The sequence below is a fragment of the Caenorhabditis elegans genome, chromosome IV, assembly GCF_000002985.6.
Source record: "Caenorhabditis elegans chromosome IV".
Taxonomy (NCBI): domain Eukaryota; kingdom Metazoa; phylum Nematoda; class Chromadorea; order Rhabditida; family Rhabditidae; genus Caenorhabditis; species Caenorhabditis elegans.
In genome coordinates, this window is record NC_003282.8 from 15,074,670 (window position 1) to 15,091,882 (window position 17,213).

Genomic DNA, 17,213 nt, shown 5'->3' on the forward strand with positions numbered 1-17,213 from the left:
AATCCCAGTTTCAGACTGAAAAATGGAGCGACTCATTGAGTACGGTAGTGTTGACGCAATTCCCTATTACAATTGCAGTGTAAAGTCTCAAAATGAGTGGTTGGCAACTGGTGTGAAGAGACCGTGGCTTGGATATCCAATTACTGTTTTTGGAGTTTTTGTGGAGGTTCGTGGGAAAAGCATGAATTTGTTTATTTCCGATTAATTGTAAATCTCATGAAACGGCAAAAAAAATTTTGTTTCATGTTCAAATTTTTTGAGCAACTTTAATTTTTTGTTCTTGTTTTTCTGAATAAATAGAATTTGTCTCAAACTATAGTAGTCTAAAGATCAAGTAATTCAAGTAAAGAGTCTATTTTTGGGGAATCAATACCATTTTTTTGATACAAACTTATATATTCACCAACAAAATCAATCATCAACAAAGTAGTGAACTTTTTTTTGTAAATCTTATACAAACTTGTTGAAACATCATTTTATTGTTCAAGTTTAATTATTATCAGTTCAAAAACGGGAAGGTTGATTCAGGGTTGGGCGGCAAAAAATTTTTCCGGCAAATCGGCAAACCGGCAAATTGCCGATTTGCCAAAAATGTTTGGCAAATTGTGGTTTCACACTTTTTTTTTTTTGGAAATTTCAGAATTTCAATTTCAAATGGCAAAATTTAACGTATCCTATGAATGTTCCTACATCTATTTTGAAAAATGAGCAAATTCTATGAAAATATGTAGAAAAAACGGAAAAAAAATTCAAAAAGGCACAGTTTTAAGGGTTTCCGTCCTATAAAAAATCTCTCTAAACATTTCCGGCAAATCGGCAAATCGGCAATTTGCCAAAAATGAAAATTTCTGGCAAATAGGAAAACCGGCAATTTTCCGGAATTGACAATTTCCGGCTAATCGGCAAACCGGCAATTTGCCAATTTGCCGAATTTGCCGACAAATCAATTCGCCAAACGGCAATTGCCCACCCTGTGTGGATTCCTTTTTAGTTTCATAATTCAACAAAATGGTTAAACTATAAGTCTTAAAAAATGTTAACTTTGTATAAAATTCTGCACATAGGGATGTATGTGTTACCAGCCGATGACCGCGCCTCCGGCGCGGCCAACGACTGGCGGAGTTTAAAATGTATAACACATAGATGTCCTTTTAATCATTCAAAAATGTATCATTAAAAAAGTTGAAACTTCATCGATTAAATCGCATTTTCTTCTTCCATGGTATTCGATTCAGAAAATTCAAAGAGACAGTTAGAAGTTCTGATTTTCTACACTCAAAATTATAAAACTGCGTTGCGTGTACGCCAAAATAGTCCCCGCCTTTTTCTCGTTCACTCACGGGGAAAAGGCAAAAAGCGGTACCCCAGGTAATATCAGCCGCCGACATCAATCGAGGTCCGCGCACCACACTATTTTTCTCACTGTTGGCGTGGCGAGCTGTCCCCCTCCCCCGAAAAAATTCCACAGAGTTACAGTTTTTTCAATAAGTTAATAACTTTCCTTAACTGGAGAAGTCTGAATAATTAACTACTAATAGTAAGTTCTTTGAATATAGATGTGACGAAACAAATAAAAACTCCAACAGTTATAGGAGGTTGTAGAGCATTTCAGAACTTTTTTGAATTTTCCAGATGATTCTAGAACATTCTAGAATTTTCTTGAAACTTCCAGAAGGTGCTGAAACAAAAAATTGATTCCAGAACCAAAATTTGAATTTCCCGCCAAATGTTTTCCTCAGAAAATTTGAATTTCCCGTCAAAATCTTTTTCTCAGAAAATTTGAATTTCCCGCCAAAATTTTTCTTGGAAATTTGAATTCCCGCCAAAATTTCTTTTCTCAGAAATTTTGAAGTTCCCGCCCATATTTTTAAGGGTCCCACCACGATGGGTCTCGCCAGTTCCAGGTGGTACTTAAGCTAACAAAAAGTTTCTCAGAAAATTTGAATTTCCCGCCAAAAATTTTTTCTCAGAAATTTTGAGTTTTCGGCCAAAATTTATGGGTCTCACCACGAATATTCCAGAATTTTTTTCGAATTTTCCAGAAGGCTCTGGAACTTTCCAGAAGGTTCTAGAACATTATAGAATTTTCTGGAATTTTCCAGATGATTCCAAAACCAAAATTGAAATTCCCGCCAAAACCTTTTTCTCAGAAAATTTGAATTTCCCTCCAAAAATTTTTTTCACTGAAAATTTGAATTTCCCGCCAAATTTTTTTTCACTGAAAATTTGAATTTCCCGCCAAAATTTTTTTCACTGAAAATTTGAATTTCCCGCCAAATTTTTTTTTCACTGAAAATTTGAATTTCCCCCAAAATTTTTTCACTGAAAATTTGAATTTCCCGCCAAATTTTTTTTTCACTGAAAATTTGAATTTCCCGCCAAAATTTTTTTCACTGAAAATTTGAATTTCCCGCCAAAATTTTTTTCACTTAAAATTTGAATTTCCCGCCAAAATTTTTTTCTCAGAAAATTTGAATTTCCCTCCAAAAATTTTTTTCACTGAAAATTTGAATTTCCCGCCAAATTTTTTTTCACTGAAAATTTGAATTTCCCGCCAAAATTTTTTTCACTGAAAATTTGAATTTCCCGCCAAATTTTTTTTTCACTGAAAATTTGAATTTCCCCCAAAATTTTTTCACTGAAAATTTGAATTTCCCGCCAAATTTTTTTTTCACTGAAAATTTGAATTTCCCGCCAAAATTTTTTTCACTGAAAATTTGAATTTCCCGCCAAAATTTTTTTCACTTAAAATTTGAATTTCCCGCCAAAATTTTTTTCACTGAAAATTTGAATTTCCCGCCAAAATTTTTTTTCACTGAAAATTTGAATTTCCCGCCAAAATTTTTCTTACTGAAAATTTGAATTTCCCGCTAAAATTTTTTTCACTGAAAATTTGAATTTCCCGCCAAAATTTTTTCTCAGAAATTTTGAGTTTTCGGCCAAAATTTATGGGTCTCACCACGAATATTCCAGAATTTTTTTCGAATTTTCCAGAAGGTTCTGGAACTTTCCAGAAGGTTCTAGAACATTATAGAATTTTCTGGAATTTTCCAGATGATTCCAAAACCAAAATTGAATTTCCCGCTAAAATTTTTTTCACTGAAAATTTGAATTTCCCGCTAAATTTTTTTTCACTGAAAATTTGAATTTCCCGCCAAAATTTTTTTCACTGAAAATTTGAATTTCCCGCCAAAATTTTTTTCACTGAAAATTTGAATTTCCCGGCAAAATTTTTTTTACTGAAAATTTGAATTTCCCGCTAAAATTTTTTTCACTGAAAATTTGAATTTCCCGCCAAAATTTTTTTTCACTAAAAATTTGAATTTCCCGCCAATATTTTTTTCACTGAAAAGTTGAATTTCCCGCCAAAATTTTTTTACTGAAAATTTGAATTTCCCGCTGAAATTTTTTTCACTGAAAATTTGAATTTCCCGGCAAAATTTTTTTTACTGAAAATTTGAATTTCCCGCCAAAAATTTTTTCTCAGAAAATTTGAATTTCCCGTCAAAATTTTTTTCTCAGAAAATTTGAATTTCCCGCCAAAATTTTTCTTGGAAATTTGAATTCCCGCCAAAATTTCTTTTCTCATAAATTTTGAAGTTCCCGCCCATATTTTTAAGGGTCCCACCACGATGGGTCTCGCCAGTTCCAGGTGGTACTTAAGCTAACAAAAAGTTTCTCAGAAAATTTGAATTTCCCGCCAAAAATTTTTTCTCAGAAAATTTGAATTTCCCGTCAAAATTTTTTTCTCAGAAAATTTGAATTTCCCGCCAAAATTTTTCTTGGAAATTTGAATTCCCGCCAAAATTTCTTTTCTCATAAATTTTGAAGTTCCCGCCCATATTTTTAAGGGTCCCACCACGATGGGTCTCGCCAGTTCCAGGTGGTACTTAAGCTAACAAAAAGTTTCTCAGAAAATTTGAATTTCCCGCCAAAAATTTTTTCTCAGAAATTTTGAGTTTTCGGCCAAAATTTATGGGTCTCACCACGAATATTCCAGAATTTTTTTCGAATTTTCCAGAAGGTTCTGGAACTTTCCAGAAGGTTCTAGAACATTATAGAATTTTCTGGAATTTTCCAGATGATTCCAAAACCAAAATTGAAATTCCCGCCAAAACCTTTTTCTCAGAAAATTTGAATTTCCCTCCAAAAATTTTTTTCACTGAAAATTTGAATTTCCCGCCAAATTTTTTTTCACTGAAAATTTGAATTTCCCGCCAAAATTTTTTTCACTGAAAATTTGAATTTCCCGCCAAATTTTTTTTTCACTGAAAATTTGAATTTCCCGCTAAAATTTTTTTCACTGAAAATTTGAATTTCCCGCCAAAATTTTTTTCACTGAAAATTTGAATTTCCCGCCAAAATTTTTTTCACTGAAAATTTGAATTTCCCGCCAAAAATTTTTTTCATTGAAAATTTGAATTTCCCGCCAAAATTTTTCTTACTGAAAATTTGAATTTCCCGCTAAATTTTTTTTCACTGAAAATTTGAATTTCCCGCCAAAATTTTTTTCACTGAAAATTTGAATTTCCCGTTAAAAATTTTTTCACTGAAAATTTGAATTTCCCGCCAAAAATTTTTCACTGAAAATTTGAATTTCCCGTCAAAATTTTTTTCACTGAAAATTTGAATTTCCCGCCAAAAATTTTTCACTGAAAATTTGAATTTCCCGTCAAAATTTTTTTCTCAGAAAATTTGAATTTCCCGCCAAAATTTTTCTTGGAAATTTGAATTCCCGCCAAAATTTCTTTTCTCATAAATTTTGAAGTTCCCGCCCATATTTTTAAGGGTCCCACCACGATGGGTCTCGCCAGTTCCAGGTGGTACTTAAGCTAACAAAAAGTTTCTCAGAAAATTTGAATTTCCCGCCAAAAATTTTTTCTCAGAAATTTTGAGTTTTCGGCCAAAATTTATGGGTCTCACCACGAATATTCCAGAATTTTTTTCGAATTTTCCAGAAGGTTCTGGAACTTTCCAGAAGGTTCTAGAACATTATAGAATTTTCTGGAATTTTCCAAATGATTCCAAAACCAAAATTGAAATTCCCGCCAAAACCTTTTTCTCAGAAAATTTGAATTTCCCGCCAAATTTTTTTTTCACTGAAAATTTGAATTTCCCCCAAAATTTTTTCACTGAAAATTTGAATTTCCCGCCAAATTTTTTTTTCACTGAAAATTTGAATTTCCCGCCAAAATTTTTTTCACTGAAAATTTGAATTTCCCGCCAAAATTTTTTCACTGAAAATTTGAATTTCCCGCCAAAAATTTTTTTCACTGAAAATTTGAATTTCCCGCCAAAAATTTTTTTCACTGAAAATTTGAATTTCCCGCCAAAAATTTTTTTCACTGAAAATTTGAATTTCCCGCCAAAAATTTTTTTCACTGAAAATTTGAATTTCCCGCTAAAATTTTTTTCACTGAAAATTTGAATTTCCCGCTAAATTTTTTTTCACTGAAAATTTGAATTTCCCGCCAAAATTTTTTTCACTGAAATTTTGAGTTTTCGGCCAAAATTTATGGGTCTCACCACGAATATTCCAGAATTTTTTTCGAATTTTCCAGAAGGTTCTGGAACTTTCCAGAAGGTTCTAGAACATTATAGAATTTTCTGGAATTTTCCAGATGATTCCAAAACCAAAATTGAAATTCCCGCCAAAACCTTTTTCACTGAAAATTTGAATTTCCCGCCAAAAATTTTTTTCACTGAAAATTTGAATTTCCCGCTAAAATTTTTTTCACTGAAAATTTGAATTTCCCGCCAAAATTTTTTCTCAGAAATTTTGAGTTTTCGGCCAAAATTTATGGGTCTCACCACGAATATTCCAGAATTTTTTTCGAATTTTCCAGAAGGTTCTGGAACTTTCCAGAAGGTTCTAGAACATTATAGAATTTTCTGGAATTTTCCAGATGATTCCAAAACCAAAATTGAATTTCCCGCCAAAATTTTTTTCACTGAAAATTTGAATTTCCCGCTAAATTTTTTTTCACTGAAAATTTGAATTTCCCGCTAAAATTTTTTTCACTGAAAATTTGAATTTCCCGCCAAAATTTTTTCACTGAAAATTTGAATTTCCCGCCAAAATTTTTTTCACTGAAAATTTGAATTTCCCGCCAAATTTTTTTTTCACTGAAAATTTGAATTTCCCGCCAAAATTTTTTCACTGAAAATTTGAATTTCCCGCCAAAATTTTTTCTCAGAAATTTTGAGTTTTCGGCCAAAATTTATGGGTCTCACCACGAATATTCCAGAATTTTTTTCGAATTTTCCAGAAGGTTCTGGAATTTTCAGTGAAAAAAATTTTTGGAGGGAAATTCAAATTTTCTGAGAAAAAGGTTTTGGCGGGAATTTCAATTTTGGTTTTGGAATCATCTGGAAAATTCCAGAAAATTCTATAATGTTCTAGAACCTTCTGGAAAGTTCCAGAACCTTCTGGAAAATTCGAAAAAAATTCTGGAATATTCGTGGTGAGACCCATAAATTTTGGCCGAAAACTCAAAATTTCTGAGAAAAAATTTTTAGCGGGAAATTCAAATTTTCAGTGAAAAAAATTTTAGCGGGAAATTCAAATTTTCAGTGAAAAAAATTTTTGGCGGGAAATTCAAATTTTCAGTGAAAAAAATTTTTGGCGGGAAATTCAAATTTTCAGTGAAAAAATTTTGGCGGGAAATTCAAATTTTCAGTGAAAAAAATTTTAGCGGGAAATTCAAATTTTCAGTGAAAAAAATTTTGGCGGGAAATTCAAATTTTCAGTGAAAAAAATTTTGGCGGGAAATTCAAATTTTCAGTGAAAAAAAATTTAGCGGGAAATTCAAATTTTCAGTGAAAAAAATTTTAGCGGGAAATTCAATTTTGGTTTTGGAATCATCTGGAAAATTCCAGAAAATTCTATAATGTTCTAGAACCTTCTGGAAAGTTCCAGAACCTTCTGGAAAATTCGAAAAAAATTCTGGAATATTCGTGGTGAGACCCATAAATTTTGGCCGAAAACTCAAAATTTCTGAGAAAAAATTTTGGCGGGAAATTCAAATTTTCAGTGAAAAAATTTTGGCGGGAAATTCAAATTTTCAGTGAAAAAAAAATTTGGCGGGAAATTCAAATTTTCAGTGAAAAAAATTTTGGCGGGAAATTCAAATTTTCAGTGAAAAAAATTTTGGCGGGAAATTCAAATTTTCAGTGAAAAAATTTTGGCGGGAAATTCAAATTTTCAGTGAAAAAAATTTTGACGGGAAATTCAAATTTTCAGTGAAAAATTTTTGGCGGGAAATTCAAATTTTCAGTGAAAAAATTTTTAACGGGAAATTCAAATTTTCAGTGAAAAAAATTTTGGCGGGAAATTCAAATTTTCAGTGAAAAAAAATTTAGCGGGAAATTCAAATTTTCTGAGAAAAAGGTTTTGGCGGGAATTTCAATTTTGGTTTTGGAATCATTTGGAAAATTCCAGAAAATTCTATAATGTTCTAGAACCTTCTGGAAAGTTCCAGAACCTTCTGGAAAATTCGAAAAAAATTCTGGAATATTCGTGGTGAGACCCATAAATTTTGGCCGAAAACTCAAAATTTCTGAGAAAAAATTTTTGGCGGGAAATTCAAATTTTCTGAGAAACTTTTTGTTAGCTTAAGTACCACCTGGAACTGGCGAGACCCATCGTGGTGGGACCCTTAAAAATATGGGCGGGAACTTCAAAATTTATGAGAAAAGAAATTTTGGCGGGAATTCAAATTTCCAAGAAAAATTTTGGCGGGAAATTCAAATTTTCTGAGAAAAAAATTTTGACGGGAAATTCAAATTTTCAGTGAAAAATTTTTGGCGGGAAATTCAAATTTTGGTTCTGGAATCAATTTTTTGTTTCAGCACCTTCTGGAAGTTTCAAGAAAATTCTAGAATGTTCTAGAATCATCTGGAAAATTCAAAAAAGTTCTGAAATGCTCTACAACCTCCTATAACTGTAGGAGTTTTTATTTGTTTCGTCACATCTATATTCAAAGAACTTACTATTAGTAGTTAATTATTCAGACTTCTCCAGTTAAGGAAAGTTATTAACTTATTGAAAAACTGTAACTCTGTGGAATTTTTTCGGGGGAGGGGGACAGCTCGCCACGCCAACAGTGAGAAAAATAGTGTGGTGCGCGGACCTCGATTGATGTCGGCGGCTGATATTACCTGGGGTACCGCTTTTTGCCTTTTCCCCGTGAGTGAACGAGAAAAAGGCGGGGACTATTTTGGCGTACACGCAACGCAGTTTTATAATTTTGAGTGTAGAAAAATCAGAACTTCTAACTGTCTCTTTGAATTTTCTGAATCGAATACCATGGAAGAAGAAAATGCGATTTAATCGATGAAGTTTCAACTTTTTTAATGATACATTTTTGAATGATTAAAAGGACATCTATGTGTTATACATTTTAAACTCCGCCAGTCGTTGGCCGCGCCGGAGGCGCGGTCATCGGCTGGTTTTTTTATATATAGTTAATGATGATTGATCGAATTTTCATGAATTCTTAATAATAAAGAAAGCTAGATGAAACTGTGAATTTTCGGGGGAATCAACGTTCACAAAAAAAACTAAAATATTTTATTTATTTATTACAAACTTCCAGAAGCTTTTTCTCAAAAACAAAATTGTAATTTCATTGTATAGTGAACTGCGGATTTTCCCGATTAGTCTTGCATCATTACGGACCAGCTGAGAAATAGTTTTGCATGCAATTCTAATGAAGGAAATACAGTATTTTTTATTCCAGTTAAAACGAATTTGATTGATCGAAAAATTAGTGTTCTTATTTGTTTGCGTTGATTATATGAGAACAACTGTAAACAGTATAAACATTTTTATAGCACCACAATTTTTTTCTGTTTCAGTACTCGTTTAAAACTACAAAAGTACGAATGTTCTCGTTTTCCGAAGTTGCAAAACAACATTCTTGATTGAATTGTTTTTGAATAAAACAACAACAATGTTGCTACATATATTGGAATCTTCAGAATAAATTTGAAAAAAACCTAACTAATTATCTTTAAAAACCAATTGAAACATGATTTCAGTTGCTGTATCTCCCAATTCTCTACATAATATTCAAATCCAATTTGATAAAAATGAGTTGCTATAAGATAATGGTACTTTTGGCATTTACTGATATGACTGCGACTGCATGTAGTTGTCTTATCACTGGGCCCCTTTTGATTATTGGATCTGTTTTCTGTGTCTACCCGACTTTCACTTATATTGCAGGTAAGGAATTCTATACTTTTTCCAAACAAAAGAGTATTCCAGAACAATAAAAACATTTAACAAAATTAAGTATACGCTAAAATTAAAGTGCTGAAATAGTATTCGAAACATTTCATTTTCAGTTAGCAAATTAAAAAAATCGACTGTTTCTGGATAGTGTTAAATACGACTACAAATTCAAACCATGCTCATTCCTACTATGGCGTTTATGAAAGTTTATATTTATATTTAGGCTAATCTCTGATAAAATTTGAGAATAACACGGAAAAATAAGCGGAACAATTAACTGTTTCTGAACACTGATAGATGAGAATATGAATTTTAAAAAACGATGGCAAATTTTTAATTTCTAGAGCTTTGTCAATAATAAAAGAAATACAAGAAAACTATTGAATTTTGAAATTTAAAAAAATTCTTCTTGTACTAAATGACAAATTCGACGTCCTTGATTCTAAACCGAATTAGAAAATGTAAATCTATTTTTTTCGTTAAATTATCTCAAGATTTTTAGACATCATGTTTCATGTTTATCTTATAACTAGGTTCATGAAGTTTCAGCAGTTACTTTGTTGCTTTGTTTTTTAGCGATTTTTTTAATAATAAAAAGTTTTGAAATACCAATTACTCAGAATACGAATTTAATGTAATAGTTGTCAATTGTTAGGATGAATATGTATTTTGGAAGCTCCGATTTTTGTTCAAAACTGCTCGACTCAAGAAATTGCCTGTTACACTAATTTTTCGGTTGTGTGAGATAAAATGTCGGAATTTTGAAACAGTGATTTTTTAATTAGGAATTTCAAATTTCAGTCTTACAATAAACTGTATATTCAATACACTTCAAATAGAGAACTTGAAGCAGTTAATATTATTTTTTCTGGTTTCTTTAATGAATTTAATGAATTAATGAATAAAGTGATCACATTTTTAAGCCCCCCTGAGATTTTAATCCAAAAGCCTTGAAACAGTAAAAAAGTTAGGCTATTTTTCAATTAGCTAGGTTTGAAATTTCAAAATTTTTGCACGGGATATGACATATTTTTTCAGTCATTTTAATATATTCGATTTATTTTTGATTTTTCAAAAATACAATTTATAATAAGAGAAAATTTGCTTACTCAGTAGAGCAAAAAGTTAGCTCAGAGAGATATTAAAAAAAAGATGCCAGTAATGAAAAATTACTACAATCAGCCGAAAAATAAAACGATTTTGAAACAATATTCGAAATTAATTTTTTCAATTTCTAAAAAAAAGTACTGTTTCGAAAAAGTCTTAAGTAAACCTACTACAAATTTCAAACGATCTGAATGCTATATTTTTTGGCAACAATTGTAAATTTCAAAGAAAAGTTTATTTTAAATCCGTAATAATTTTGAACTACCATCAACTCTAGTGAACAATTTTCATGACTTTTCATTATGAAATTCAATTAAAATTCAATTAAATTTTTAGTATAATAGAGCAATGAGCCATATTCCAAATTTAAATGAAAACTTTATTTTTGAAAATTATGTTTCATGTTTTATCAATTTTCGAATAAACAAATAAACAAAATGTTTGTCTTATCAAAATATGACGCAAAATGATAGCAGTCTGTGATATTTTAAAAAATCCAAATTCGAAAGAAGTTCTCCAAAATTTGTCCAAATTTCAGGAGGATTTGCAATTGCAACATGGTGCATGTCGTGTTCCGTCACTACTTCCCTCTTCCTCAACAGAGTAATTTCAGTGGCTTTTCATGGTCTTAAAGACACTTTTGAACGTAAACTCGCCTACATTTGTATCGTTCTCTGCGTCTTCTATGGAAATTTTGTTCTTTTCCTGACCCCTGTGGTCTGTTTCAACTCTGAATGGCTCATCTGGCTTCCTGATCCATTATCTGAACTTAAGCCTTCTCCGGAAGCGGCGAATTATTATAGAAATAGTGTTCAAGCCTGGAATAATTGGATCTTTGTGACTTGTATGGTTGTTCTTTTCACTTTGTATTGTGGATTGATCAAGAAAATTTCAATGGGACAGAAGTCAAAGGCAGCTAAATCTGTGAGTGGTTTTTGCCTGGTTATGAACATTATATAATTTTTTTGATTATAAATATAAATATTATGAAACAGAGTTTATTTTATTCAACAAAAAATAAATAAAAATTGTTCCAAAATTGGGAAATTGAATGAAAAGTTGATGTTTTTTTTGTTTTTCTTTAAATTGGAAAGTGGAAAATTCAAATAATTTAAAAAATAATTAGGAATAATCATTTAACTTCCCGAAAATTCTGTGAAAAAAATTTTTTAGTATGCAAAAAGTCGAAAGCTCTCAGTTTTCACCTATCCATATTTATTAAGAACAAAGTGCAAAAGAAGTAATAGCCTTTTCTAATTCCAAGATGCTTTATAACTATTTAAAAACAGAATTAATTTTTCAAAAAAGTTATCATAAATTAAGCTATTCTTATGTGAAATATTATTTTTTAATGCAGTTTTTAGATTATTTTTTTTAACTTTTTATGATTATTTATCTTTTTTTAATCCATAAAATTTTTTTTTGTCACATAGATTCCAAGTCGTATTAAAATTTTCCAACTACATTTTTCAAGATACTGGCCAAAATTTGTTGCTTTTTCAAAATGAATTTTATTTACCAAGAAAATAATTAGAAAAAAATGGGCATTTGAAATTCTAATAATTACCATTAACCAAGTTTTTTTGGAAAAAAATTATACCGTTTCAAGTTGGTGTTTAATTTAGTCAGTTAATCCAATTTTTCATTGTCCAGTTGCGAAAAAGATCGAGTGAATAAAACCTGAAGTGCTGGTGAAATTCAATGAATTTGAAAAAAGTTCAACTTATTATTTATTGAACACATTGTCCTGATCTATCAAGACTATTACTAGAAACAATCGGAAGTGAATTAAATACCACGTAGTTTCATTTTAAGTCAAACAAATTTCAAACAGTTATTTGAACATATACAAAGGTTATGAAACAGAAAAAAAAACTGAAATATTCAAAAAAATATATCAAAAGATTTAAAACTTTTGTAATTCATTGATCCTTCATCAGACATAACATGCAGATTGAAAAAAGAAACATGTTTACATTAAAATTTTATTTTCAAATTAATTCGTAAAAATTATCTGAATCATTAAAAAGTTTCCATATAAAATTTGTCACAAACATGAAACATTCTCACGAAACGTTTTGTAAAATTTCACTTAAAAAATTACTTTTAATAAAGAAATTTTGGAAAATGGTGGTTAATTAGCATAGGAAATAACAGAACAATAGTCATGTTCATAATGAAACAGTGATTAAATTTTTATAAATCACAAGTGCAGTCCAGTGACCATTTTATTAAGAGTGAAATTTTCAATTCGTAACATTCGAAAGTAGACAAAATGGACAAAACCAATTCTTCAATAAAATTTGTTAAGAAGTAACATTCTAAGAGGTACTAAATATAAAACAGGGATATTTATAAAGGTGATGAGACAGAATCAAAAATCCAAACTGTTTCAAAATATTGTTAAATTATTCAAAATATTGCTAAATTATTCGTGTTGTTATCTTGTTACTAACCCAAATTATTTCATATCCATGAAATTGTTTATGAGGAAAATGGTGACGTCATGTTTCTAAAAAAAAAAGATTTTTGAAAATTTTTATGAAACAGTGTTCAATTTAATTTAAAAGATTCACGAAATGCTTTGTTATTAAATGACAAATAACAAGACAATAGTTATGTTCTTAATGAAACAGTAATTAAATTTTTTACTGATTATATCCAATGACCACAGTGAAAATGCAAAAAATGTGGGGTTTGATCACACGGAAAATAGATTGAACCTATTAAAAAATTATATAATAACTGGTTGAACTGTTTCTTTTTCTTGGAAAATGATAATTGGAAATTAAATGTTTCTAAAGCGAATTTATATTCTCACCAAACTGACTAATTTTTAAAAAGGAAAGCTTTGTTCTTAAGTTAGAAACTACACTTTATGATAAATTTCTTCCAAGTAAACATTTTTTATTTAGTGGTCCAAAGGGAAGATATTTGTTAAAATCTTGAAACTTGCCTAACAATTTTTTTTTAAATTGTAAATTGAACAAAAAATTGGAAATGTTTGGATAATTCATAGTTCTTAAGGAAACAAATGTTTACAAATAATTTCACAAATAAAGGACAGGTGTGCTAACATGTTACATACGGCTGGAATAAATTTGTTAACAACTTGAAACATGTATGTATTTTCAGTGGAAAAACTATTTTAAACTTCTTTCAAAAAAGCAAATAGAAAATTATTAGAAGTTACATTTTCTGGATTTTTTTAGTAAATTAAAACAAAATATATTCCACCAAAAATAGTTTTTTTTTCAAACGTTTATCAATTTTCAAATACAAAATTCCCATTTTCAGATCTTCATCCAATGCTGTATAATTTGTTTCTTCAACACTGTAATTGCTCTTGTCTACAATGCCTTAAACATCATTACTCCCTCCTATTGGATGCTTCTTCTCTGTCAATTCTGTTGGTCTGTCAATCATGGATCACCTGCCCTCATCTACATTACCATGAATGCAACGGTCAAGCGGGAATTCAAAAAAATGTTGCTCGGTGGTCAAAAACGAATTGGATCAATCAATACTACTCTTCAAGTTTCTATTACTCATATGTCCACACATTAGAGCACCTCTGAAATTTTGGAAAGTGAAATTTAAAAAAACATTTAAAAAACATTTTCTGTTTCAGAAAATCATCTTCACCTCTTCAATAATTTAACAAGTAGTTTGAAAGATGTTTCATTATCAGTCCAAAATAATTTTTAAAAATCTATCAAACATATAAAATCATAACTTTCTGAATTTTTAACTATCAGCAAATATTTTATAAGTGGAAGTTAAAATTTAAATTTAAAAAATTACTGTTTCAGAACTTTCATATTTCAGCTTAAACAATCTGATGTTCGATCATATCCATTTTACTGTATTTGATTTGTATTCATGAAAAATCAAAAATAAATCGAATAGATTGAAATAACTGAAACATTTTTTTTGAAAAAGCAGTGTCAAAATTTTGAAAATTGAAACAAATCATTATATTTTTTAACTTTTTCAAGACTTTCATACTAAAAATTCAGAGATTTAAAATTGATTTTTCTTTTTCGAATGATAAACACTATTTTTTTTCTTTTTAATTTATGTAATGTTCTGCTATATTTTGATCTCAAAAAACAGACAAAACTATAAGCTTTTTGTGAAACAAAGTTAATTATTTTCAATTTATATTTAAACATTTAAAAAGCAGAACAATATTTGTTGTGAGATGGGCTGGGCTATGCCACCATCTCTCAATTACAAAGTTCTTTGAGCGCGTCGAACACATTTCCATCGTGTTCGCCGTAGCTCAAAACCTTTATGCTCCCTTGACTATTTCAGGTTATTTGTTAAAATTTTTGAGCTGAAACAATCGGAAGATATTTCACCTCTTCTAAGTTTTGTCATCTTTCTTTGAAAAGTGCAGTAAAATTGAAACCGATTACAATCTTTAACTGTTTCAAAACCTCAACTTGAAAGTTGGAAAAAATTGAAAAGACAATATGATTGTCTTAATTTAGCTGGGAATTTGATAACCTGAGTCATATGCCCACACATTAGAGCACCTCTGAAATTTTGGAAAGTGACAGAAAACAGAAAACAGAAAACAAAAAAAAATTATGTTTCGGAAAATCATCTTCACCTCTTTAATAATTTACAAAGTAGTTTATGGTTAATCCAAAACAATTTTTAAAAAACTATCGAACATACAAAACCATAACTTTCTGAATTTTCAACTATCAGCAAATATTTTATAAGTGGAAGTTAAAATTTAAACTTTAAAAATACTGTTTCAGAACTTTCATATTTCAGCTTAAACAATCTGAAGTTCGATCATATCGCTTTTACTGTATTTGATTTGTATTCATGAAAAATCAAAATAAATCGAACAGAATAAAATAACTGAAAAATTTAAATTGAAAAATCAGAGTCAAAATTTTGAAAATGGAAGCCGAACTCTCAAAATATAATTTAAAAAAAAAATTTAAAAACTTAACTGTGTTTTTTTTAACTTTTTCAAGACTTTCATATTAAAAACTAAGAGATTGAACATTTATTGTGCTTCTTTCGAATGATAAACACTATTTTTTTTTCTTTTTAATTTAATGTTCTGCTATATTTTGATCTCGAAAAACAGACAAAACTATAAGCTTTTTGTGAAACAAAGTTAATTATTTTCAATTTATATTTAAACATTTAAAAAGCAGAACAATATTCTTGACTGTTTCAGGTTATTTGTTAACAATTTTACTGAATTAAAAAAAATCACTGTTTCAAAATTTCGACATTGCAGCTCAAACAAAAGGAAGATCAGTTTTTATTTGGAAACACATTTTTTCACATTTTTCTAAATCCAAATGAACCACTTCTAAATGAATCCCTTATCTTTTTTTAATTTTACATTGTGCATGTTTAAATATTCATTCAGAACCCATTCATGACCTTCAATTTGTCTATTCAACTTTTAATGAATAAACCTTTTATTTTTGAAGGGTATGAGAGATTCTGTTGAAAATTGAAAAAACCAATTACAATTTTGCATTGTTTCAAAACCTTGATTTCAGAGTTGAAAAAATTGAAAAGACATTTTTTGAGAGCAAGGTTTTTTTTTTGATTTGATAACCTGAAAATGAAATGAATTGTGTAATTTTACAAATATATAGATTTCAGCAACAATCTATTTTCAATGTTTCAATATTTTCATATCTTTGCAATAAAAACTACAGTATAGTTTTTTGACTATACTCTGTGAAAATTCGAAAGAAGGATATTTTTAGAAAACTACTAAAAATTCTAACGTAAAATGAGTTCCAATAAAATTTTTCAAACAATTTCACATTGTTTTCTCGACAATTTATTGAAATTTGAAAAACACCGTTTCTGCTCAAAAAATTTCTTCCGTTTTAAAATTTTTTTCATTTAAAATTTTAATCAGTCTCAGTTTTTTGGTGTAAAAAAATGGAAATTAATTTTATGTACTTTTTAAAAGGTTTGTTTCATGCATCATTAAGGCTATTGAAATTGAAAATTAAAAAATAAGAAAAAAAATCACTGTTTCAGAACTTTTATATTTCCGCTTGAACAATCTGAAGTTTAATGGTGCAATTTGAAAAATTGGAAATAAACTGAAAATATAAAAATCACAAAAAAATTATGTCATATCCCGTGCCAAAATTTTGAAAGTTGAACCCTAGTCTTTAAAATTAAGAAAACACCTAATTTTTTTACTGTTTCAATACTTTAATATTTAAAACGACGATATCAAAAAATGATAAGTCCTGGATTGAAATTTTAAAACGAAATTTTAAAAACACAACCTCAAGATTAATGAATTTGAATAATTGAAAATTCTGTTAAATGTACGAAAATATAAATTGAAACAATTTGAACTCAAAAAGTAAATCGTATTTGTATTTTAACGTTTTTTTGAAAATGCTTGTAAGTTAAAGAATTAGTTAAACTTGAAGCTCAATTTTCATTTTTTTAACAATTGTCTGTAAAAAATATGTAATTTAATTTTTTGAGTAGTTGTCTTCACAAAAACAAATTTAAATTAAAACATTTTCCAACTGTTTCAGAGTGTCTATATTTTAGCTTGAATACACGTAAATTCAATGTATTCAATTTTAAAATTGCAAAAAAAAATATTTTTGATCTACAAGCCAAATATTGTTTCAACAAAAATGTAAATTACTTGAAAATATAATTTTTATATTATCAAATTTTCAAAATCTCCTTTTTTCGACCAAATTTTCTAGCTTCAATAAACAAAAATTTAATTAATAACTGAAAGTTTTATAACCAGACAGAAATATTCACATCAACTCAAAGCTATTTTTGTTAGAAATATTGAAAAAAAACATACTTATTCAATTTTTTTCCTTGCAAATAA

General features: G+C 29.1%; 1 protein-coding gene and 49 non-coding genes across 50 annotated transcripts; 28 read left to right on the plus strand and 22 right to left on the minus strand.

Annotated features, from left to right (window-relative positions):
- Positions 1-22: 22 nt before the first annotated feature.
- On the plus strand, positions 23-13,912 carry srt-50 (Serpentine Receptor, class T; the record flags this gene model as incomplete). Its single annotated transcript, NM_001276893.1, has 4 exons — positions 23-166; positions 9,043-9,229; positions 10,884-11,269; positions 13,643-13,912. The coding sequence occupies 4 exons, from the start codon at positions 23-25 to the stop codon at positions 13,910-13,912; spliced, it is 987 nt and encodes a 328-aa protein (NP_001263822.1).
- Positions 159-179, minus strand: 21ur-7033. Its single transcript, NR_061627.1, has one exon.
- 21ur-6374 lies at positions 406-426 on the minus strand. Its single transcript, NR_061628.1, has one exon.
- Positions 8,460-8,480, minus strand: 21ur-6660. The gene has a single exon (NR_061629.1).
- Positions 8,659-8,679, minus strand: 21ur-7101. Its single transcript, NR_061630.1, has one exon.
- On the minus strand, positions 8,748-8,768 carry 21ur-11822. Its single transcript, NR_061631.1, has one exon.
- Positions 8,751-8,771, minus strand: 21ur-4115. The gene has a single exon (NR_061632.1).
- 21ur-7621 lies at positions 8,897-8,917 on the plus strand. Its single transcript, NR_061633.1, has one exon.
- 21ur-14071 lies at positions 8,968-8,988 on the minus strand. The gene has a single exon (NR_061634.1).
- Positions 9,261-9,281, minus strand: 21ur-6537. The gene has a single exon (NR_061635.1).
- 21ur-460 lies at positions 9,390-9,410 on the plus strand. The gene has a single exon (NR_061636.1).
- On the plus strand, positions 9,418-9,438 carry 21ur-5072. Its single transcript, NR_061637.1, has one exon.
- On the plus strand, positions 9,422-9,442 carry 21ur-3749. Its single transcript, NR_061638.1, has one exon.
- Positions 9,632-9,652, minus strand: 21ur-13593. Its single transcript, NR_061639.1, has one exon.
- 21ur-1451 lies at positions 9,791-9,811 on the plus strand. The gene has a single exon (NR_061640.1).
- 21ur-3856 lies at positions 9,942-9,962 on the minus strand. Its single transcript, NR_061641.1, has one exon.
- On the minus strand, positions 10,026-10,046 carry 21ur-4148. The gene has a single exon (NR_061642.1).
- Positions 10,027-10,047, minus strand: 21ur-3557. Its single transcript, NR_061643.1, has one exon.
- Positions 10,379-10,399, minus strand: 21ur-2229. Its single transcript, NR_061644.1, has one exon.
- On the plus strand, positions 10,532-10,552 carry 21ur-4434. Its single transcript, NR_061645.1, has one exon.
- On the minus strand, positions 11,274-11,294 carry 21ur-3640. Its single transcript, NR_061646.1, has one exon.
- On the minus strand, positions 11,568-11,588 carry 21ur-8322. Its single transcript, NR_061647.1, has one exon.
- On the plus strand, positions 11,991-12,011 carry 21ur-8198. Its single transcript, NR_061648.1, has one exon.
- 21ur-608 lies at positions 11,992-12,012 on the plus strand. The gene has a single exon (NR_061649.1).
- Positions 12,144-12,164, minus strand: 21ur-6543. Its single transcript, NR_061650.1, has one exon.
- Positions 12,343-12,363, minus strand: 21ur-5468. Its single transcript, NR_061651.1, has one exon.
- Positions 12,344-12,364, minus strand: 21ur-7090. Its single transcript, NR_061652.1, has one exon.
- Positions 12,462-12,482, minus strand: 21ur-15495. Its single transcript, NR_061653.1, has one exon.
- Positions 12,463-12,483, minus strand: 21ur-3834. The gene has a single exon (NR_061654.1).
- Positions 12,778-12,798, plus strand: 21ur-1260. Its single transcript, NR_061655.1, has one exon.
- On the minus strand, positions 12,915-12,935 carry 21ur-1450. Its single transcript, NR_061656.1, has one exon.
- On the minus strand, positions 13,400-13,420 carry 21ur-4378. The gene has a single exon (NR_061657.1).
- A 101-nt stretch (positions 13,913-14,013) lies between the features above and the next one.
- Positions 14,014-14,034, plus strand: 21ur-8612. The gene has a single exon (NR_061658.1).
- A 160-nt stretch (positions 14,035-14,194) lies between these two features.
- Positions 14,195-14,215, plus strand: 21ur-7968. Its single transcript, NR_061659.1, has one exon.
- Positions 14,216-14,822: 607 nt separating this feature from the next.
- 21ur-5008 lies at positions 14,823-14,843 on the plus strand. The gene has a single exon (NR_061660.1).
- Positions 14,844-14,986: 143 nt separating this feature from the next.
- On the plus strand, positions 14,987-15,007 carry 21ur-11369. Its single transcript, NR_061661.1, has one exon.
- Positions 15,008-15,154: 147 nt separating this feature from the next.
- On the plus strand, positions 15,155-15,175 carry 21ur-2955. The gene has a single exon (NR_061662.1).
- Positions 15,176-15,374: 199 nt separating this feature from the next.
- On the plus strand, positions 15,375-15,395 carry 21ur-14465. Its single transcript, NR_061663.1, has one exon.
- Positions 15,378-15,398, plus strand: 21ur-11974. The gene has a single exon (NR_061664.1).
- 21ur-2096 lies at positions 15,379-15,399 on the plus strand. The gene has a single exon (NR_061665.1).
- A 236-nt stretch (positions 15,400-15,635) lies between these two features.
- Positions 15,636-15,656, plus strand: 21ur-13798. Its single transcript, NR_061666.1, has one exon.
- A 251-nt stretch (positions 15,657-15,907) lies between these two features.
- Positions 15,908-15,928, plus strand: 21ur-13756. The gene has a single exon (NR_061667.1).
- On the plus strand, positions 15,909-15,929 carry 21ur-11298. The gene has a single exon (NR_061668.1).
- On the plus strand, positions 15,910-15,930 carry 21ur-13841. Its single transcript, NR_061669.1, has one exon.
- Positions 15,931-16,052: 122 nt separating this feature from the next.
- Positions 16,053-16,073, plus strand: 21ur-6350. Its single transcript, NR_061670.1, has one exon.
- Positions 16,054-16,074, plus strand: 21ur-11820. Its single transcript, NR_061671.1, has one exon.
- A 344-nt stretch (positions 16,075-16,418) lies between these two features.
- On the plus strand, positions 16,419-16,439 carry 21ur-375. The gene has a single exon (NR_061672.1).
- Positions 16,440-16,593: 154 nt separating this feature from the next.
- On the plus strand, positions 16,594-16,614 carry 21ur-6520. The gene has a single exon (NR_061673.1).
- A 322-nt stretch (positions 16,615-16,936) lies between these two features.
- Positions 16,937-16,957, plus strand: 21ur-12209. The gene has a single exon (NR_061674.1).
- Positions 16,958-17,036: 79 nt separating this feature from the next.
- 21ur-7435 lies at positions 17,037-17,057 on the plus strand. Its single transcript, NR_061675.1, has one exon.
- The last annotated feature ends 156 nt before the right edge of the window (positions 17,058-17,213 follow it).